Raw genomic sequence first — 23,978 nt, 5'->3', positions numbered from 1 at the left:
CTGCCTCCACTGTTCAAACAGAACTCTTCAGAGAGGAACCCTTCCACTTACATTTTTGCCTCCACTCTCTCATATATCCTCCTGTTTAATCTTATTAGTACGTCAGGGAATGCAAATGCTTCCACTGCCCTGCTCATAAAATCCCAGCTTACTCTGTCAAATGCCTTCTCTGCATCAAGACCCACCGACAACAGTGGTATTTTCTTACATTCTGCTTCCCTCCGAATCATCCTTGTTCTATTAATGTCAAATGTTTGCCTCCCCACCATAAAAACACATCAGTCCATACCTATTCATTTTGACAACACCTTTGCCATTCTTTTAGCCATTACAGGCATAAACACTTTATAACTGTTGATTAGAATATAAAATGGGTCTATATGAAACTGGATCGGATAGGTCTTCTCAAAATTTAAGTATTATAGTCACCCCAGCTATTTTACAGGATGTTGGTGATTCTTCTCCCTTTAAAATACTGTTAAGCAAAACCTTCCAGATCTTTATAACTTTCTTCCCTCCTAGCTTCCAAACTTCTACAGGAGTACCACCTGTTCTTGGAGACTGTCCAGTAGATTGGTTAATCGCCACCACTTTTATCTCCTCTCCTCCTAGCCTGTTGATAATTGAGCTTCATCTACCTCTAACCTTGGCATATTTAATGTTGTTGTTTGTCTTTCGGCTTTTTCCCAGTAAGGGGTCGCCGCAGCGGAACTCTGGTCCGCTGATTGGCAGTAGATTTTTTATTTTTTTTTACGAAACGCCGAGGTGCCAGCTCGACGCCCAACCTTCAACGAAGGCACACCCATTTACGCACGCATGTCTTTCAAACACTACCCAACCGCGGGGAGGACATGCAGACTCCACGCAGAAGGCACTCCCAAGCCACGCCAAGAATCAAATGGGAGAACCTCTTACTGTGAGGTAACAACGCTACCGCCGTACCACAGTGGCATCTAACCCATTTGTACTTTTTCTTGATTTCCACATTTCTCGGCTTTATACATATTTTCATTAAATTTCCAAAATACTTCTAACACCTCTATGGGATATTTGGTTATTTTTCCTCATTACAGGCTCCCTAAGCTTGGCAACAACCCCTTCTACTTTCTGTTTGCCAGAGCCATTGTGCTGAAAAGCTTTGGTGGCCTGGAGTTATCAAAAACAGCTGCTTAACAGCACTCTTTCTAAACTCATAACTATTATCCAGGTAGTCTCTTATTTTCTCTTTAGCGTTCTGTAATTGCTCCACGTCTTGTTCTGTGAGATTCCCTCTATTCTCCAATACTTTAGCCTCTTATCACTCTAATAGGCACCCCCCCCACACACACACACAATGGGGGGTGGGGGTGGGGGGTAGATGGGTGCAGACGTTTAAAGAGAAGAGCGATTTTCGAAATTCACTCCTCCTACATTTTCAATCTTATGTGGGGGGCTTGTTGGCACTTTGCATTTTGAGTGCGGACATTTCAATAGGTAACCTTCCATAAGTCTTACAAATAAGAGCCAATAACTCGGAGATCCTAAAGGCTGGAATAACAGCTTCCAGAGCCAGGATATTCTAGGAATGACATTTTTAAATTTTTTAGATGTATCCTTTGTTGACCCGCAGTACCAATAAGTTAGTGGCCTCTCTTCAGCAGAGATCCAAGGAGATATTTCTACACAAGGGGAAATTTGGCCAAGACGTCAGGGAACTTCCACTGTTAGTTTCAGTTAGGTACTGTGGGATCTTTTATCTTCACCTGAGCGACCAACAACTCAAGCACACAAGTGTGTAGCACATATTAATGTAGACCAAGTAAACTGTAACCACACATATGTGAAAACAAATACACAATCACACACACACACACACACACACACACACACACACACACACATACACATACACACACACACACACACTCCACAGCCCTTTTCAAATATCTTAAATACAATAAAAACACAACAGTCCTGAAAAGCAGCATAAAAGACTACAAATCACTATTTTGAAAAGGCTACATTTTGGAGAAATACTCAGATTTCTCAGGTTTAAGGCGTGTACAAATAACCTTAGAATAATCATCAATACGAAAAAAAAACACCAAGTTCTGTTTCCTGGCCAATTTCTATCCCTATTAAAATTTATTGGCACAAAGACGCCACATGGAAAAATGCATTTATAAAATGCATCAAAATGTGTATTCAATACATACATGTTCACACAATACCAGTGTTACCATTCCTACTAAGTAGCAGTCATAGTAACTGCTCAATGCAGGCCTGTTCAGCACAGTTCTAACAGCTGGCAACAAAACAAGTAAAAACACTTTTAGATACACCTTGACTCAGCTCTGCAGCTAATCACAACAACAGTTACTCTGAGCACTCCAGGTATGAAATACGAAAATTACACATTTCCCCGAAAGTAGTCTATTAGGCGATAGCTTACACAACTGTACTATGTCCTGACTGAAATCACTGTTGCAGTATTCTTAACATATGGGTGATTCCAGGAGCTGAAAGAGGAAGAGAAGTGGGTGGTTGGCTAATGGGAAGATGAGCTGTCTAGAAGAGTAGACAAGATAGACACAGCAAAGCCAGCTCTGGATCTGGAAAAGGCATCAATCGTGAATGTGTGCACAGAGGTCCAGGCAGCCGGCTTCCAAGATGGACCTGGCATCTACATCCTTGTGGAATTCCCTGGAAGAGGTTACTGCCCCAGCAGAATGTGCTCTTGAGCAGGAAGGCAATGCTTTTCCATATTATGTGCAACAAAAAGAAAATCGCATTAGACATCCAAGATGTAATAACTTTCTCAGATACAGAATGGCCTAGTTTATCTATGAAAGATTAAAATTTGGTCAGTTTTTCCCCCAACAGCTTTTGTTTTGTTCTGTCCAAGTAAAATCTTAGCTGTCCATGAACATCTAGCGAGTGAATTCTTTCCCACTTATTTTGGGCATTAGAGAAATGGGTATGCAGGTGAATGGCATGGTTTTGGGACATCTCATTCACTATTTTAGAAAAGAATGCTGAATTAGCCCGAGAGTTACCTTACCCTTGTAGGAAATGACAAAGGTTGGAGTAGCCATAAGAGCCTGAAGTTCAGACACTCTGCAAACGGAGGTAGGAGCCAGCAGGAACAATAGTCTTACGCATGTAGAATTTTAAAGTAGCAGAAGCTGCTGGCACAAAAGGGGGCAAAGTCAGTTCTTCCAGCACAAAGCTGAGATCCCAGGGAGGAGGAATAGGCTTCCTAGGTGACTTAAGGTGCAGGGCTTCTTAGGCAGCTTAAGGTACAGGACAACCATCAAGAAAAAAGTTGGACCTCTGTCCTGGATAAGAGGAGGATCAAGAGGCAGACGGGCATTAATGAAAAGAGTGGGCCAGACCAGAGTGTACCAAGTCAAAGAGATATTTCAGTACAGCAGGAATATTTGATGAGAATGGGCCCTGGCTGTGCTTGAAGCACAAACTGAAAATCTTTTCAGCTTAGCTGCATGTTTTTCTTGTGGTACGTTTTTCAGGCTTCCCATAGAACCTGTACCATCTCCTCATAGTAGAGATGTTTTTTAGGGATCAGAACCCTATCATGCACAGAGTGAGGGAAGCTAGATTTGAAGGAAGAAGCAGACCTTGCTGCTGAGTGAGCAGGTCTGGCTGCAACAGCATCTTTCAATAGTTTCTCTTGGACAAGTGCAGTAGCAGAGGAAACCAGTATTGTCTTGACCAGAAGGGGGCAGGAGTATGAACTTTGGGGCTTCCCTTTGAACATCCAGAAGGAATTTTGGGAGTAGTGGCAGAGGGGAAAAGGCGTACAGAAACCTCCTGACCACTGGAAAGAGAAGGTATCCGTCTTCCAAGCTGAGGGGAAAGACTCCTGGTGCCGAACCTTGGAAGCTGGCGATTTTCTGGACAAGCAAAAAGGTCTACCCTTCCCACTGATGTGTTACAGTTTTGAGAACTTGTTTGTTCAGGGTCTATTCATGAGGGTCCTCCTAGGATCTGCTTAGGGAGTCCGAAAGTACATTTTCCTGTAAGGGTATGTAAGCTGCTGTCAGAGTCATGCCGATTTGTGAGGCAAGGTGCCGTACCTCTTGTACTAGCCTGCACAGTTGCCAAGACCTTATGCCTCCTTGTTTGTTCAGATATCACATAACTGTTGTGTTGTCAGTGTACATCAGAAGAGAGCTGGATGGCAGAATATCAGAATGCTTGCAGAAAGGCTTTCATTTCTTTAAAGGTTGATATAGTCTTTCAGGAAAGTAGATGGCCATTTCCCCTGTACGCTGGATTCTTGCCCAAGCCCTCAAGGCTCTGTCCAAAGTATCTACATGAAGAATTTGGTTGGGGTTGGGATGAAAGGAAGGCCTGGGTTGAGCATGACCTGTCTCTCCCACCAGAGTAGCTCCTTTCTGAGGCAAGGCAATAGTGAATAAGGGTATCCAGGGGATGAGAATGTTGAGACCAGCATGATTTCAGATACCAATAAATTTTCCACATATGTAGTCTGAACATAGGAATCATACTGAAATGGCAACTGCCATGAAATCCAAGGCCCTGAGTATCTCCCTTGCTCTACAGCAAGACACTGAGTACAGGTTTTTGATAAATGGGCCAAACTGAGAGGTTGCACCTGAGAAAGGAAGGTGAACACAGAGAGTGTCTAGTCTGCAACTCTAAAAAACAGGTCCTGAGTGGTTGTGATATGGGATTTTCTGAAGTTGATTGTGAACCCTAGGACAGACTGGAGATGTACCAATGTGCCTCTCAGTAGTCATTTTGGATTAGTGCTTCTCTTTTGCTCCTGGTGAGAGAAGGAGAAGAGAGACATTATTTCCTGGAGAATGCTAATCAGTGGAAAGCCGAACAACTGCCAGCTTAGAATCTGTGCTTATATTTTGCTGCTGGTAAGAGAAACAGCACAGTGCATTAATTCCGGTTTCTAGTTGCGCAGTGAGTTTCTGTGCTTGACTTCCCAACTGGTCTGGTTGCTATTCAAGGCTACAACAAGCCTACAGACCCTTGCATCATCTGAGACAAGTCTGTAGATCACCAAATAGACTGTGGCTGGCTTCTCATCTAGGGACTGGGGCTAATATTTTGTTTATGGTGAGAGAAGAAGCAAAGGAGTACTGTATCCCAGCAAAGTGAAGCTGTTGCAAGACCAGCACTAGTAGTAGCCAGGTAGTAGCCATTCATGCGACTCCCCTCTTTTCATCATTCTTTACAAGCTAATTCTTTGTTTTCCATAAGTACTGCTTGATTTGTTTCTAACTTCAGAATGTCTTACTAAATATGTCATCCATAAATCATCAAGATCTACTTATTAGTTTTCCCCTCAAGTGTATGGCAGTGCCCTATAGAGAGAGGCAGATCTTCAGTGAAATTTGTCTTGAAAAAGCACAACTGAAATTTTTCCCAATACCTGGTTGCACATAGGACAACTAGTTTGCAGTGACAAGCACTGTCCCCAGAGCTGCAAAGCAGACACTCCTGACATTGCCTTATGTTCTCACTCCAACTGTCTAATCAATAAAAGAGTCTGTTGCCATGGATTTGGACTTTCCCCACTATCTCAGTTACCAGCTTGGTGGATATGGGTAACCCAAGGCAATGCAGAAATTGCCTCATGTTTACTAACAACCAGTTAATTCTCAAACAAACTGATATAGTATATAATGTCACTGGAGGCAAAGCTCTCACATAAGAGTACTCCTACTGTCAATAAGGTTGTTAGTAGTACACACACTGCACCCATCACACACACAACGCAAAACAGACATATAGACCCACATATGCTGAGGGACTTGAAGTGTACCCTTCCTAAACCCCAAAGACCTCTTAGAGAAAGTACACACAACAAATACCATCAGCAACCCTGAATGCACTCTTTCAAAACACTCCCCACATCAACACATACAGCCACATCTCATGGAGCCTCTACTTCTAAGCCTATAAAGCAAACCACCACACAATCCAACATTCTGGTCATTGAAGATTTCATTGAGACACAATGATGTCCCCTCTCACCATACTGAGTACGGAGGAAGCCACTATCAGTTGCTCATCAGGGGCTAGGATCCGCTACATTACGCATACATTCAGGTCAATGAACCACAAGTACCAGTATGAAGCACTCTATGTGGATGTGCATGACCAGAGATGTACATCATGGAGCGTCTCAGAATGTGTACCAAGTTGGTATTAGCCTAGCACTGCACAGCATTTTTACCTTCTCCAAGGATGATGCCACAATATGAACAAAAGATGAAAGACTAATGATTGGCTTAGTTTCTGGTGCCATTCTAAGGGAGTACAATATTTGTCTGCATGGAAAAAGAGATGGTTGCTGGACCATGCTGCTTTGCCATGGATGGTCTGCACCTCTCCTCGCTAGGTTTTTGAATATTAGCTAAAACAGTGTCTTCTCCCATAGTGTCTTTTTTAAAGTAATGCCAAACTGAAGTACTTCTAACAAAGCAAATCAAAACCAAGAAAATCTTAAGGTATTACTGCTCAATGCTAGCAGTCTAAACTAAACGCCACTCCCTAGAAGCTCTCTTCACCCTAGAGAATGTCAATGTCTGTGCAGTCACTGAGACATGGTTTACAGTTGCGGACAACACACCAACAGTGCAAGGTTATACCTACCACACATTTAGACCAGCTACTACAAAGACAGGGAGTAGAGGTGGAGGTGTCTCGATTTACATAAAAAAATAAATATACCTCAAGGCTGGTCAAACAGGACAATGCACTTAAGCATCTCTGTGTTCAAATTACCATAGGCAAAATCCAATACCACTTACTTGCAAGCTATAGGCCCCCCTCTGTGACCCAGGAAACCCATAATATGTACTTAAACTTACTGGAAACTCTCACCATCCAACCAAACACCATGTTCATGGGCGACTTTAATTTACCCCGCTATTACCAGGGAATCCTACACAACACCAAACATACATACAGGCACAGAGATTCCTGGATTTTGCAAACACAAGCTCCCGGCCCAGACTGTCAAACCGACCAGGGGTACAACCATACTGGACCTGGTCCTCATTAATATATGAGTGCGCTGCATATCCCCTAGTGTAATGTCTACCCTGGTAAGGTCAGTCCACAAAAATGGTCTCCTTTGAAGTAAAAATAAAACCTGGACCTATACCTAACCCTGGACTATTCAGAAATTACTCTAAGGCTAATTTTATGCTATTAAGTGATAACCTGGCAAATGTTCAAGGCCCTATAAATCCTGAGAACACTGCTGCCTATGTGGAAATGTTCACAGAAATCCTATACAAGCATGTTAACAGCTGCAAAGAAGCAGCTGTACCTACCAGGAGGAAGTACAGAACTAACTCAAAAAACAACCCACCTTGGTGGAGTCACAAAAATCAATAGGCTATACAACAAAAGGAAGATGATTGTGGCAAAAATTAGGAGGTGCAGCACTCAGCAAGACAAAAGCACTCCCATCGACTGAACAAACAACTCAGAGAACAAGTAAAGTCTATCAAAGCTAAATTTCAGGTAAATTTGGCCTCCTAGACCAAGGACAGGTAACAAGGCATTCTTTAGTTATGCCCGCCTCAAAGGCAATACACAATTGTGTGCAGAGCTCATTGTAAACGAAGCCACCTATACGTATCCAAAAGATATAGCAAACCTACTGACCGATAAATTCAGCTCCAACTTTATCCCTCTTTCCTCCTCAACCTTCTTTCAGGAAATGAAACTAATACCAAACCAAGTAGTAAAGAAACAAAGTCCAAACCACCACACTTCCAACCACAACAGATGAGCGCTTTCATCTAATAGATAGACTTCATCTGATGAAGTCTATCTATTAGACGAAAGCGCTCATCTGTTGTGGTTGGAAGTAAAAAGAATCGATTTTATTACCAGTGTGGTGGTTTGGACTTTGTTTCTTTCAGGAAATACCATCAAATATAACGCCCCCCCCTACCATTAGGAACAGATCCTTAATGCTCTATCCAAGGCAATGAACACTGCATCAATGGGCCCAAACAATATCCCAAGATGCCTTCTAAACAGCATGAAATATGAACCATCAAGCCCTCTAGAATTGTTATTTAACAGTAGCCTCCAAACAGGCTTTGTGCCTCATGAATGGAGAACAGCAACAGTTAGCCCTCTGCACAAAGAAGGGGCATCTACAGACCCTGGAAACTGCAGACCCAAAAAATTCTTGCAAGTCTTGTATGCAAAGCCATGGAAAGACTATTAATAATGATATAATAAACCTCCAGACAATGGACCCAACCTAATTTGATTTCATCAAGGGCAGGTCATGCCTACTCAACCTGGTAGATTTCTTTGACAAGGTCATCAAAGCATTGGATGAGGCCAAAATGGTTCACATTGCCTACCTTGACCTGGCCAAGGCATTTGACACAATACCCCACTCGGGGATCGTTGACAAACTCGGTAGGTTAGCTGCAAATTCTTGTCACCAACTGGCTCACAGACAGGGACCAGGAAGTTAGAATTGGGGAAACCACCTCTACAATGACCTGGGACCACTCCTTTTATCAATTTACTTCTCTGAAGTCAAGGCCAATGTCAATGGCTTCTGGCTGACTAAATTTACAGATGACTGCAAATTAGGAGCAGTCATTGAATCCCCACCAATGCAAATGTTCTCCTGTTCTCCAGGAAAGGCTGACACAGACAAACAACTGGTGTCAGAGCCATGGACTAAAGCTAAATGCCAAGAAATGCATAATAGTATCCTTCAGGAAGTCATCCACCCCTTGTAACTTCCATATTGACAACACACTCCTTTACAGTTAACCCAGTACTCAATGACTTAGAAACACACACAGTCAGTAATCTAGCCTGTTGACCATCACGTGTCTACAGTAGTTTGCAAATCATTCTATGCTGTGCAACTTGTAAATGAAGGTATGGCACCTAGTTCTAAGAAAGTCATTGTTCCACTGTATTCAGCATTCATCAGGCCTACCATTAAAGTACAATGCTCCATTTGTATGTACCTAACCAGGCATATTGAACAATTGGAAAGGTCACAGAGGTTCCTTACTAATACAGGATGCAAGTAACATGTCCCACGCAGACCGCCTCAAGACCCTATCCCTGTATTCCATCTCCTACAGGCTATTGCAAGGACATTTATGCCTGGCATACAGGGCACTGTCAGACCCAACTCTGATCGACCTTCTGCATATCTGCAAAACAAACCACCAGAATTGACCATTCTAGAGAGAGTTAAACCTTGCCTGTGATATAAACAAGACCTGCTGGAGAGACCAGTACGTGTCCTAGAGACTACCCCTTTCTTGGAACAGTTTCCCCATCCTTGTGGAGTAGAGCTTCTCCCTAACCCAATTCAAATGCAACTTGGACAACTGGATGAGGAACAGGAAATTCATCCCTGGTTTGGCACCTACATCTCATGTGGAAACAGGCAACCTGTAAATGTTTCATCTCTCAAGCCTCTGCTTACTCTTATCAAGGGTACCAGAACTGGTCAGAGATTTGGGATGCACTGCTAGGTTTAAAAAGGTCCTTATAGTTTGTCAGTGAACACCTAGGAGGCCATGAAATGTACATGCTCAAGGAGGGAGTCTATGGAGAGAGAGCACGAATCAGTAGGTCGGCCAGATAAGGGAAAATTTGAATATTCTTTGTGTGACGCAAGGCTACAACTGGAGGTAGGTACTTTGTAAAAACCTCTTGATGCTGTAGAAGGACCAAAAGGCAAAGCAGTAAACTGAAATTATGATGAGTCAGAAAAAAACCTGAGTAATTTCCTGCAACAAGGTCAAATAGGGATGTGGTGGTAGGCATTGTTTGGGTCTAGAGATGCAAGGAAAGCTTGAGGAAGAATAAAAGGTAGCAGGGCATGAAGACAGCATCTTGAAAAGTGACTACCTTCAGAAAGGTGCTCAGAAGTGGCCGATCCAGAATGGACATCCATTGTCCTTTCTTCCTGGCTACCAGAAAAAGTCTGGAATAGAACCATTTTCCTATGAAGGAGGTTGGCACTTCTAAGATGTCTTGATCTAGTAAGTTCTGAATGACAGTGCTGAGCAAAGGGAGCTGGTTTTGCGGTGGAGGGGACAAGCTCTTCTTCGGGGTGGAGGGCTGTAGTTGGCAAGGTAGTCACAGTTTTTTTCCTCTAAAGTGAAGCCTCCCCAAAGAAGATTCCCTATATGGATTGTCTGACAATCCCTTTCTAAATCCCTCAAAGGAAACTGCGTAGTTCCTGTTGTATCAAATGACTGTAGAAAATTAAATTTGTTGACAGTCCTTCATGGTCTTAACTTGATCTTGTAAGGCTTTGAAGAGCTCTGCAGCTTCAGGACCAACCAGGAGGCCTTTATCTAGTGGAAGTCCAGGATTTTAGATTTAAAGTCTTCAGAGATTGGTTGGGCTGCACAACCAAGACTAACGTCTAATGACCTGTCCTGGAAGAGGCAGTCACAATGTTAGAGTTGCATTTGATACGATTTGAGTTGCTTGGTACAGTAAGGTTTGCATTTGTTGCTTAGAATCTGCAGACTGTGGGCCTGAGATGACCTTATTCAGAGACAGGAGAGAGAGAAAATATTTAGTCATCTGTGTGTAGTAGTAGATAGCTCTGAATGCAAGAGTGGCAGAGGTGACTACCTTTTTACCCCATCTATCCACAGCCCTACTTCCATGTCAGTAGGGAGGGTGTTAGCACTGGGAAGAAGTTTAGAAGGCCTGTCCGAGGATAGGAAGACAGCAGCCGGGTCAGTCTCAGGGTTTGTACAGAGGTATTTTAGTTCATCAGGCACCTTGTAGAATCTGTCCAGTCTTTCAGGTGCCAAACGTTGAGAATCAGAAGTTGAAGATGTAGACTGAAAGGTGTCCTAGTATGTATCTAGTACTGGTGGGACTTGAGAGAGGGCTGGAGTTCTCATTTCCAGGAGACTATAACATCTCCTTTTGAATATCCAAGATTTGCTTTGGATTGCCATTAAAAATGTTTCATCATGTTCTGGATGGTTTCCCCAAAGGAGGTATCCTCATTAGGAGAGTCAGAAGAAAAGGAGTCCCTTTGTCAAGCTTCTGGGGGTAATACAGGCTTGCCGAGCATGGAGACTGCTTGAAAACCTTGTGCCATGTTGCATCATGCATGAATACCATGAGGAGTCCTCCTTTCTGAGCCGCACTAAACACAAATGTTGAAGTTTGATGAACTTTCTCCAAGCTCTACTAACACTGGTCCAAGACAGTTAAGACTGAACACAATGAATTTCCACAAAGTTTGTACAATGCAGTCAGACATAAAGACCTAGTTTTGTGCGTGGAAGTATGTGAGAGGCAAAACAAGGCAGCTGTTGCCAACAAGTATTGTTTAAATTATATTATAACAGTTGCATAAATATAATTACTATCTAGATATGGTAATGCAGCTTTTTCTCTGACAAGAAAAACATGCTCTTTGTATTTTTGTTCACTTCTCCCTTATATGTGCTCTCATACCTCCCTTCCCTTGTTTATCCCTCTGATGTCTAAAACATAAATGGCAATCTGTACATTTGTACAAAAATATCTCACTTAATGCACAGTTTATTTCAAGCATTTCATGTACTGCTTATGCTTTATAAACTTTGCTGGACAAATCTAAACAATGGTCTTGTGCGCATATTAACACGATAACATTATACTACCTATGGATTAACCACTCAAGGCACTTCTGTGCTGGTTTGAGCAAGAAGTATGGAGACAAGCGAGTCAGGAACAGAGAGATGTTTTCATCCAGCTGCTGGTTCACTTCTTTGCTCTGAACACTGCGCTCAAGTCCTTTCGAAGACAGGCTGAACAGAGTCAGCTGAAATGATTCGAAGGAAGGGTCAATGCCGATCATCTCTTCCAGTCCAGTGCATCCTGAGTAAGAACAGAAAGTGATATGTGAAGGAAATGATAAACAACACATGCATCACTCAAAAATCTGCCCTCCTCAGCCTGTGTTTTAGTTAATAAAAAATGGTAACAGTCCACTACATGTAAAGGATCCCTCCCCCTATACACGTGTACAAGCAAAAAAGCAGTCACCCCAAGATTCAGACCTGCTTATTCCTTCATCTGATCAGCACATTTTTCATTCCTAATTAATAGAAATGACTGCAGATGAAGAGAATGAAAATGCATGGAAAGTTATTTAACCCTTACTCAACAAGTTTCTTGTTTTTACTGCTGTCTGGGACTACACTTGGTAAACACAAGAGACAGCATGCTGTCAAATGTGTTCTTAATACCTTCACAGCAAACTGAAATTTGCAGCACACAAACCACATTTAGATCAAAGATCAATTAGCAACATACACAGAACATCTATCACCTACTAGTGTGCAGGACAAAGCTGAGTGTAAAAGATGGGAAGAGGACAAAAATTAAACAGGACAGGAAAATGAGTGTGTTGCAAGGGTTTCCATTCCTACAGTGCAAGTACACAGGATTCTTCACTTGCTAGGTCAACAGGGTGCATCTAACATTATTCCAAGTATTTACATAAACATAACACACAACATTTTGATAGCTGAAGCAGGCAATGAAATGTAGTCAGTCAAGAAAGATTATAATGAACTAGCTTAAATAGCTACACTACAGATCCATACATTATCCATAATGCCTTACTGGTCCTCTCTTCCTGTGGTCTAGATTTTCTGCACATCCTTTTCAATATGATTTTTTCAATGCTTACAGCACTACTTGAGTACTACCAGTACCACAAATCAAATTCTAATACTATTGTTTATGTAAAAAAGTCACGATACCCCCTGGAGCATAACCAACCAGCAAAACACCCCCCCCCAACAATATCCCACCTCTTCTGACTAGTATATCTTATCTCACAAAGATATTTAAATAAATCACTGTGCTTACAATAAAATTACTTTCTGCATTAATAAGATCACCGAACATTCAGTCATTCTGGTCTGAAAAGGTGGATATTTCAGCAGCATTCCCTGTCTGTACTACACGAACTATATCAACAGACAAAAAATATCCTTCTCAATATACAGCCTGCTTTCGCCCCAACAAAGTAAAAGGTTACATAGGAACAACAGTGGTTTTTAACATTTTTCAGAGATAGTAACCTCTATACTCAAAAGAATTAAAGTAGAATATTGTCTTTGATTTATTGCTTTGTCAAAAAAGGTAGGAGAGAGTAATGCAATAATTTAATATATTGAATAACCCAAAATTTTGTGTCAATGGACACTAGAATCCAAGAATTCACCCACTGGGGATCCTCCTCTCACACACAATGTGCCCCCCCCCCCCCATTTACTTTGTGGCCAAATGTGTGATGTCTTTGGCAATGGCAGAGTCATCATGCAACAACACAGTTGTTCTTCAGAAGATGCTGAAGCTGAACCTCCTCCTGTAACCCAGTGAATGGGTGGCACTTTGTCACGGAGGTGACTTCACGGTTTAAACTGCCGTACCAAGCTATGGTGTCACTTCATGTGCCATGTACAGAGTCAACACAGTGGCTTTAAGTTTTTTTTTTTTTTTTTTAAAGTTAGCAATTACTATAGATTTTTCAGTTAAGTTCATGGTTTAAATATCACTAGGTGCTAGTACTAGGAAAAAGCAAGCAGGAAGCACAGAAGCATCACCATTTCTGTAATGCTTAAAGAGAGTTATTTTGTCCATTAAGCCGTTTAGAAAACAAGAGGGAGAGATGCAGTGTGGGTGCACATGCACTTGTTTTCCAATTCAGCATTTAAAAAAAATATCTACAAGAAATATGCCTATATCTACCCTTATACTCAAAATAAGGCAGTTGCCATACACCTTGAAAAATCAGCAGGTTACACATAATAGGTGAAGAAATTAGGAAAACACTTCCTCAGGATTGAAAAGTCAGATGATAAACTACTTTCTTTCAATGCACAAAAAATTGAAGGAACTAACTCTAAACCATACAAAGCTGACCCCATTCAAATCAGTGGCCTTGTACTGGAGTAGCCTGACAAGGTGGGGTGGGGGTGAGTGTGTCTCAAGTAATATTTTTCATTACAAATCCCAGATGGTGGCATCTGCTATGCAAAGGGATGGTAGGTGTATCTAGGGCTATATCACCTACAGAAGTGACATCCCTGACAGTACTCATCGCACCCCCCCCCCACCTAAGTGATACAAGATGTGCGCAAAGGAGAAATAGCTAGGGCTCAAATAGATAACCTTTTGATGGCTACCTAGAGGATGATCTCACAGCAAAGGACCTTTGGCAATGAACTGCTAGCTGGCAAATGCAGAGAAGCAAAAAGTGACTTAATAAAAATAAAATAAAATGATGCACATAAGGACTACTTCGTCCACCAAGTCTGGCTGGTTTCTCACCTCCAACTGTAGATCTGAAGCAACCAATAATACGCTCATATTTACAATTATGTAGAACTGCTTAAGCTCTTGGCTCATATATTTCTGAATGTTACAATCATCTCATAAAAACTGCCCCACATGTCCCATTTCCCAAAATGGAAATAATCTACACAGAGGAACAGTAAAAAAGAAGTTATGTCTTACCATAACATTCCATCTGTGTTGTAAATCTTTCTTCATTCATTACTGTTAGGACTTTGGTTCCGTACTCGGAACTGAAATGGCAGTTACCAAGCTCGCGCCAGCCAAAAACCCTCAGCTAAGACCTACCAACTATGCCCCTCTCAGTCTCTTCAGATCGAGTTTGCCCGTCACTATAGTATAGAAGTAATAATAGTGGTAGTGGGAGGCTCTGTCTGAGCAGATACTTTAACTAATAAGGAAATCCTAAAGTCCACCAGGAGTCCAGGTAGGGGGAAGGAGGGCGGGAAGATGGAACGTTATGATAAGACATAACTTCTTTATCTGATGTTGTAAATCTTTATTCATACCTTACTATTAGGACTGAGTCCCCAGCTACTGGAGTCTTGGGTGGCCCTAAGGAAGGACATTCCTGAGCACCACAGAACCAGAAGATGCTCATCCCCTGGAGGCCAAATCCAATTTGTAATGAGTGATAAAGGTATGAGGTCTTGCCAAAGTGGTTGCTGCGCAGATATCATCCATAGAGGCTCTGGAATGAAAAGCCACTGAAGTAGCCATCGATCTAGTACAGTGAGCCTTTATATTGGAAGGTAAGGACACTTTGCTCTGATGGTGGATGAAAGTAATGGCATTTCTGAGCCAAGAAGATAGTCATTTTGGAAACAGGCTTACCCATTCTGGGTCCTGCAAAGGCCACACACAACAGATCCGTTTTTCCTGAAAGACTTAGTTTTGTCCAAATAGAAACAAAGCTGCCTATGAACATAAAGGATATGCAGGAGGTATTCCCCTCTATTTGAATGGTGAGGAAAGAAAACCAGTAGGTCAACAGATTGATTAATAGAAAAAACAGAAATGACTTCTGGCAAAAAGGAGGGGTCAGTACGTAGGGAAACTCTTTCCCTATGAAAAATCAAGCAAGGTCTCTTGACACTCAAGGTCTGCAACTCAGATACTCTTCTCGCTGAGGTATGAGCTACAAGAAGTAGAGTTTTCCAAGACAAAAATTTTATATCACAGGAATTACAAGGCTCGAAGGGAGGACTGCTTAACGACTGAAGCACCAAAGTCAAGTCCCATGGCCCTATTGGAGGCTTGACAGGAGGTTTAATATACAATACTCCTTTCATGAAGGTTTTGCACAGTCGGATGTGCATAACAGATGAATTCTCAATTCCATGGTGAAAGTTTGCAATACCTGCTAAATGCACTAACTAGGGTAGTGAGGTATTGTAGGATCTTCTGAATAGGCATGGAAAAGGGGTCTAAGTTATGTTCTTTGGCCCATCTAGAGAACCTAGTCCACTTACTGGAATAAATTTTTCTGGTGGAAGGTTTGTGCGAAGCCAGAAGGATCTCGCGAACAGGGGATGAAATATCAGGTAGCCTGGCAATCATCGTGGAGATTGGGGTGAATCAGTCCCAGAGGATGAGACAAGCAGACCTTGGAACTGATCCAGGATCCACGGGCTGTGAATCGGGTGAGGCCATAGGAAAGGGAACCAGACTTGACGGGGGCAGTGAGGATCACTCTGCTTCTCAACCTTTGAGCTTTCTGAAGGAATTTCAGGATGAGGGGAAACGGGGGAAAGGCATAAAGTAGGGCCGGGGACCAATTGTGTGTCAGAGCATCCCTCGGTGACTCCCCCTGAGGGGAGATCAGTGCAAAATAGCTTCTGCATTTGTAGTTTAGGGGAGAAGCAAACAGGCCACAGCAAGGCCTGCCCCAAAGGCGGAATACCTGATCTGCTATTATAGGATTGAGGGACCACTCGTGAGGCATCAAAATGTTCCTGCTTAGATTGTCCACGATAAGACTGGAACTCCTGGGAATGTGCTTTGCTATGAGAAAGCGGTTGGAAGCAATCGCCTAGAGCCAAATTCTCATGGCTTCCCGACACAGGGGGTAAGACCTGGTTCTGCCTTGTTTGTTGATGTACCAGACGATTGACATTTTGTCTGACTGAACTGCAATGACCCCGTAAGGAAGGGATGTGTGGAACGTTTGCAAGACTAAGAGAACTGCCCTCAATTCCAAAACATTTATGTGCAAATTGGCCTCCATGGGGGACCAGGAGCCTTGGACTGTCTTTTCCTGGAAATGCCCCCCACACACACCCTAACAGGGAAGTGTCTGTGGTTACAGTGGCCCTGGGCTGGGGAAGACAGAATGGTCGACACCAAAGATTAGATTCTGGCTTCATCCACCAAAGCATTTGTTTTTGCAAAGATTTGTAAGGTTCATAGGTTCATAGGTTCATAGGTTCATACTAGGCTATCTGCCCAAGGGCATTTATAAGCCTAGCCCATAGTTATGTGGCTTTCGCCACCCCTTTAGTTTGAATAAAAACTATGCCTATCATTTTGCTGTGCCTCTGTCAAGCAGTGACGCTGAAGTAATCCCTGGGGTATATCTGCAATCTCCCATCCATTGGTCAAGATTCCTCTTGAACAAGACCAGAGAGGTGCTCTGCCTCACATGTACCGGGATTTTGTTCCACAGCATAGGGAGTCTCTGGGTGATGAATCTGTCCCTCCAGCACGTTCTATTTATAACCGTGTCAAGGTTTAAGTCTCCCGCCCTTGTGGTTCTGAGGGATCTAGATTTTTTGAGGTGAAGCATATTCATCAAATCTGGGTTTGACATGGCCTTATATGTCAGGCACAGGTCACCTCTGAGCAAGCGGTATGAGACTGAATAGAGCTGGAGTTCTTTCAGTCGGGCAGCATAAGACATATTTTTGAGACCCTTTATCCTTTTGGTGAGGAACTTTTGGGGCCTTTCAAGCTGCAGCAGGTGTCTGGTCAGATACATTCCGAACGGGGCATTGTACTCAATCATAGGTCTAAGGTGTATCATGTGGTCAAGTGGGTGAGTTAAAATCAACCATTGTGATGAAAAGAGCCACTGCAATAGTCTCATGTGCAACCTCGCTAGTGGTACCAAGGTAATGGTTGCTGCCATACAGCCCAATAGTTGTAGTACAAAATGTGCTGGTACAAATGTCTGCGGGAAGAGGACTTGAACCTGGTTTCTTATTTTTGAAAGCCTGTGAGGATGGAGGGAAGCTTGACATCATGTTGTGTTGAACAATGAATTCCAGTGCTCTTGTTGGAGACGTGTGATTTGTTCATGTTGATCGTGATACCTAGGCGAAAAGCAAGGCCTTTAGTGTAAAAAAAAGACTGAGAATGAGAAGATTCCTGGTAATGGTGGTAAGGAGCCAATCGTCTAGATATGGAAACACCTGGAATCCTTGTAGTCGGAGATGAGCTACTACAACTGCCATGTATTTGGTGAACACTCTGGGGGCTGTCGAGAGACCAAAGGGCAGTACCCTGAACTGATAATGATTGGCTCCCAGCCAGAAGCGGCGAAATCTCCGGGAGCGTTCGTCCATCTTTATGTGGCAATAGCAGTCCTGGAGGTCTATAGAGCACATCCAGTTGTCCTTCCCCAGAAAAGGGAGAATGGACTATACCGTGACCATCCGGAATTTTTGTGGTTTGATGAATTTATCGGTCTCCAGTCCCCTGTCTTTTTTGGCACTGAAAAGAACCTTGAGTAAAAGCCAGATCCTCTTTGGTCTGGTGAGACTGGTTGGATGACTCTTTCTTAGCAGCTTTTCGATTTCTAAGGCTGCAACCTCCCTCTGACTGGGTGGGACATCGGGGAATCGTTTTACAGGTCTGGAAGGGAGGGCGAAAGGGATATGATAACCTCTGGCTATTATCCTCTACACCCACACATCTGTTATGAGTTGCCAGGCCTGTAGGTGCAGGGAAAATCGATCCCTGACTACTTCCAGAGGAAAGCAATCGTCCGCTGTTCAGGAGCGCTGGAAGCGTCTGCCAGAGAAGGAATTTCTAGCGCCCAGGTTAAGCGGACCCCCTCTGCCCCGAAAGGGGTGTCTTCCAAATGAGTTGCCCCCTCTGCTCCGGGGGAATTGCTCATCACAAGTGTCACTAAAAAATCCTTGGGACTTCTTGAACCACAATTTTCCTCCCCTCTGATTCCTGGAGTAGGACCTCTTGGGGGGGGGGGATATATGCCCACAGCAGACAAGGTCATTCCGTCCTTCTCACTACATGAAAAAGTGTGTGTCTTACTTTGGGACCAAAAAGGTAAGATTCGTCAACAGGAGCATTGACAATGGAAGATTTAAAGGGGTCCGCGAAGTAGTCACACAAACGCATCCAAGCATGCCATCTCACAACAATGCCCGATACGGCTGCTCGATCTGCCCCCTCGGTAGTGTGAGAAATCAAGCACACCGAGGAATTCAAGACTGATTCCAAGGTAGCTAGCTGGGCGGCAACAGTATCACGCACCTCCTTAGGCAGTACCTTCGCCAAAGAGGCAGACATTTCTGAAATTAGGTCTCTCTGGAAGTGAGTAATGTGTGCCAGGTAATTCAGCGGCCGGATGGCAAAGGTCTGCTTCCCCAGTCTGTCCATAGTCAGAGACTCCCTGTTCGGGGGATGAACAGTGAACTATCTTCCGCCAGTTCCCTCTTGGTGGCTGCCGCCACGACCATGGAATCAACTACCAGTTGTTTGGACCAATTGGGCTGGTCTTCCGGGGTGGTCAAGACTTTATCTGGCCTCTGGGGGACAGGTTCTATGTTGTCCGGGGCCTTCCAGGCACACTGCACAATAAGTCGAATGAGCTCATCTGCAGGTGAGGTCACTCAGGATGTAGATGGCCAAGCACGGAAAGCCTGTAAGAACACAGATTCGTCTGAAGGGTTGTAGGGCTTCCACAGTCTCCTCTCTGCTTGAAGATCTCGAGGTGGTCTCCAAATGAAATGTCTTCCGGAGGAAACTGTGGGGACCCTTCTCCCTCATCGCAATCGGTGTCTTCAGTGATGGATTCCTCAGAGGAATCAAGATGCTTCCTCTTGCAGTTTCTTCTGGGGTGGCTTCCCAGTGGGATCTTCCGAGGACTCTGGAGAATGGGTTCCCTTGAAGGGGAGGTCTTGCGGCTCCCATGCTCAAGGTTCCAGAGTAGGAGGGTGAGACAGCTGCAAGCAAGAGGGGAGTTCTGGTTCCAAACACTAATGGTGTCAACTGGGAGCCTGTTGAAGCAAGGATCCTTTCCATCACCTGGAAAGCAGGCCCACCCGAGGAGGGATGGGAGCCCGGAACCGAGAAGGAGGACCTTGGAACCGGGGTCACACCCTGCCCTAAGGAGCCCACCTCTGGGTGAAGAGCTCCAAGAGGACTGGCAGCTGCCATGAGAGCCGTGGCTGTATACGGCGCCACAGAAACAAAAATCGGGGCCGAACTAGGTGCCATGGTGCCAATAGCCCAATCACTTCTCCGAACAGTGCCCCAGTTCCAAAGGAGCCATGGCGCTAAGAGTAATCGGTGCCGACAGGGAAGCCTCTGCCGTTGGCGCCGAGACAGTATGTACCGGGATGGCCATCAGTACCGAAGTCTCCGAAACCCAGGTGGAGGTCACAGGAGGATAGACAGGAGAATTTGCTGTGAAAGCTTCCGCTCAAAGGGAGGAGGGAAGACCTGGTCTGGGTGGTTAATCCTCTAGCTGCCAGAAGCTGGTCTACAACCCTCACTACATCCTGTTCCAAAAGACTCCTGGTGGATCTGAAGGACACTGCTGATGGGGAGTCTAGTCTCTCAAGAATGGTACTAAATTTCTGTCCCAAAAAAGGGTCATAAGAAGGAGAATACCTAGTTCTTGGAAGGTGCTCGATCTTCAGAACTGAAGGAGTCCTTACCAGAGGAGCAGTATAAGACATCGGTACCGTGGCCGGGGAAGATGCCGATGCAGTACAGTAGTCGGGGCCTGTGTCACAAACAAAGTCGGCACCGTGGGAGATGGTGCCAAGGTCAGTATAGTGGAAGGAGTCAGAGTCAAAATCAAAGGCGGCACCGAGGGAGAAGTCAGAGACTCTGGCGCTGAAGTTGTCTGTGCTGACGGCGCAGGAGAAGCCCGGTGTCAACTCGATTCTGAGGAGGGCAAGTATGTCGGAACCGAAAGACTCCGTTTCTCCTTGTGTCTTTTAACGTCTTTATGCTTAGGAGGTGGTGAGACCTCCATCCCAGAAAGAGACTTCACAAAAGGTGATTTTAGCATACCCTTAAGGATAAGTTTGTTTCTGCGTTTGGCCAACGTACGGTTGCTGAAGCTAGAACAAATGTCACAGGAAACATTAAGGTGGTCAACGCCCAAACAGTAAACACACCGGGCGTGACCATCAGAATTGGGTAACTTACGCCCACACTTACCACATTGTTTGAAATCAAGCTTGGCCTTATCCGCCATAATACACAGTATAACCACACAACAAACTATACAACTAACAACGAGATGTGAAAGAAAGCACTTTTTTTTTGTGTGCAGATAACAGGAAAGAGTAGCAACAATGGTACTAAGAAATACCAAAAGGTAAGAGAAGAGCCTACTAATGGAGGGAGAGAGGGAGTAGTACCAACGATGATTCAAAAGAACTACCACGATAATGGGTAGTGCTTAGTCAGGAAAAAACAAAGTAGAGATAAGAAATAACTTTAGACAAAAAAAAAATTACAACACACTACAGAGTCAAGAAAACCACAAAAGCTAACACTTAGTTGAGAGAAGGCTTGGCATGTCTGACGAGGAACGTGGCAAACGAGATCCCGAGACACTATGAGAGGGGCACTGTGGGTAGGTCTTAGCTGAGAGTTTTTGGCTGGCGCAAGCTTGGTAACGGCAGTGTCAGTTCTGAGGACAAAACCCGAAGTCCTAACATTAAGGAATGAATAAAGATTTACAACATCAGATCGATAATTTTATGTGGACAAATGGTGGAGAACATATACACAGTTTTGGAGATTTCAACTCCACAGGATCAAAACATTTAAGCAGCAGCCTAAAAAAGGGTAGCTAAAATGGAGGTTTTATATCAAAAACCCACATCTAGGGTGGGAGAATGCATAAATTAATATTCTAGATAAGCAAAACTAGTAGACAGCTTAGACATGCCCAAGTAAAAGCTATGAAAAAAATCACTAACATCACTGAAGGAAAAGGGGCTACATGAAGGTACCAGCCTTAAAGTTAAAAGGTCATAGACAAAGCATATGGCTAATCGGTCTTCAAAAAGAATGCATCGCTGAGTCATTGCCATTCTCGTTAATGTTAATGGATTTTCTTAGGAAATGGCATACACTGCTGAAGAAGGGATCACAGCACAGCAAACATTCAAATCTAGGTTCCCCACCAAAAGCAGCAAACTTCTGATAGCCATCAAAAAACTTCACTTGTCAATACGGAGATCATACCGCTCAACCGATACCGAATCACTCAGTTATTTCTGGGTTTTGAAGTCTAAACAATGAGGTGCCACAATTCCCGAGTGGCACCCCCTAATTTCCGATTTCCCGGCCTTTTTTTTAAAGTTTTTTCTATGTTTTAGACTGCTGTCATCACACAGAGGGTTCACAGTGATGTCAGCTTCGTGAGCAGTCTGCCAGCCTGTCGGATTTTGGCTGAGGGGGGCAGGGCTGCTCTAGGGAGTTTGGTCAGGGTTGTTTGTTTGACAGTGAAACTCCATCACTCACTAGTTTAATTCTGTTTCTGTATTTGCTAATATGCTTTCCTCTGTCACTACACTTGTACACTATTATAAAACATGAAACTGTATTTTTCTCACATTATTACATCCAGACTCAGTCAGATGATGAACGATGCTGGCAGTTGTGTCTACTATTTTTCTCTGTTGCTCTTCACTATTAACGGTTTTCTGTAGATGTTAAAGTTTCAGTTTTTCTCTTACTGTGTATGCACAAGGTTTTGTGTTACTATTTGCCTAATATCTGTTTTAGTATTATTTTGATATCCCAGTGTGATGTCAGCAGTGGAGCTTTCTAGTTAAGTCAATTTGTCATTAGTACTTCCATAAAGTTGAGCATGACCTACTTCATAAGATAAACCATAAATCACTGTTTCCTATGACTCAATGACATTACTGCATTTCTAATTTGTAGGGACTGGCTTACTGTTACCCCCATGATAATCTCACATTTAATCAATTTCCTTCCTACACACTGCAAAAAGTAGAATATTACACATTTTATAAGGCAAAACACTTTCTGTGATTCAGTGACAATCAGGCACACTTTTTATCATCATGGTACATTACAGCTTGGCAGTATTTCTAATTCTAACCACTGACCCTTACCAAGGATAGGAGGGGAAAACCATCAGTGGTACATTAATTTACTTAACCATGTTTACATTTTAGTAGTAGCAGCAGTGCACATGCTGAACTTGTCAGATTCGTTACTCATCACACGTTTCACACGCTGCAACCTGCTGCTGTAGAGAATAAAAAGAGAGGGGCGGGTTGGCCCGGGACAGACGAGACAGAAGAACTAAGTTAACAGAAGAGAAGCCTGAGAGGCTGACAGAATTAACTGAAGATTTGAAGTAGGCGCGCGGCACAGCTGATTTTTTTGAAAAAAGTATTTTATTTATTTATTTATTTTTGTTCATTTGTTGTTTGCAGTTGCACCATACTTGGCAGTGGCACTTGCTACTTGGTTGACTTGGGGAAGTTAGTTGGCAAACTTGGCAGTCACTGCTTGCTTGCCCTGCATAAAGTGAAGGCACTGGCCAACAACAGCACAAGTCTAATGGACTCGGCACTGTGCTGTGGTGTAAAAAAATTAATCTTCCTGATCCAAGAAAGTCGGTCGTCAATCATCTTTCTTCATCACATCATCATGAAAAAAATTATTTCTTCTGCTGCAGCTGCTGCTTTTTCCCTGGCTAAGGCTCCTCCTGCACCAGCAGGTAAATAAAAAAAAAAAAAAGACAAGAAAGAAAATGTTTATTTTTACTTTTGAGTCATAATAGTGCTTGTGTGCTGCAACCTCTTTCCCAAATATTACCCGTGAAAACTTAAATAAGAAAATGTGGTGTGTTTGTTGATTAGAGCAAAGATTTTGATTTTCACCCCCCACACAGACACACATGCTTCTAACATATGCATAGCAAATAATCTATTTGGTTATCTGTAGTTTGATAACCAGGTGAATGAGACGGTCACCTGACCCACTTCTGCCATGACTCAGGTCTAATGTGCACTGCACAAAATACAGAACCACAAAACCAAATATATTGGGTACATGATTAATACCAAACAAGTACATTATATATATATCCTTACAGGTACAGTATACAGGAATTATAATTTGAAATACAAAGTACAATAACTTTTGGTGAAAAAAGCAGTGAGATTTGAAGCATGAGATTCAAAGTCAGTTGAGCTCATTGAGCAGGAACATGGAGTTGTGTCACAAGCTGTTATATAGGTGGTATGGATATCAATGGTTTGTTCGCTTTCTCAAGTATTTATACAGAGAAATAAATAAGAAAAAAGCCACCATCTCCACCATCTGCAGTCAATGCACAGAGTGAGAACGAGGCT

At 43.3% G+C, this 23,978-nt stretch overlaps 1 protein-coding gene across 2 annotated transcripts in view; it reads right to left on the bottom strand.

Annotated features, from left to right (window-relative positions):
- Positions 1 to 23,978, bottom strand: part of HEATR1 (HEAT repeat containing 1) — a 1,780,420-nt gene that overhangs the window by 1,679,197 nt on the left and 77,245 nt on the right. For both annotated transcript variants that reach the window (XM_044059100.1, XM_044059109.1), the window contains exon 3: positions 11,670 to 11,886. In XM_044059100.1, coding sequence (XP_043915035.1) covers positions 11,670 to 11,886 — 217 coding nt within the window. The remainder of the gene's footprint in view (positions 1 to 11,669; positions 11,887 to 23,978) is intronic.

The sequence above is a fragment of the Protopterus annectens genome, chromosome 1.part2 (assembly GCF_019279795.1).
Source record: "Protopterus annectens isolate FY-2018-M chromosome 1.part2, PAN1.0, whole genome shotgun sequence".
Taxonomy (NCBI): Eukaryota; Metazoa; Chordata; order Ceratodontiformes; family Protopteridae; genus Protopterus; species Protopterus annectens.
Note: the sequence above shows the minus strand (reverse complement) of the source record. Positions and strands in the feature narration are given on the sequence as shown.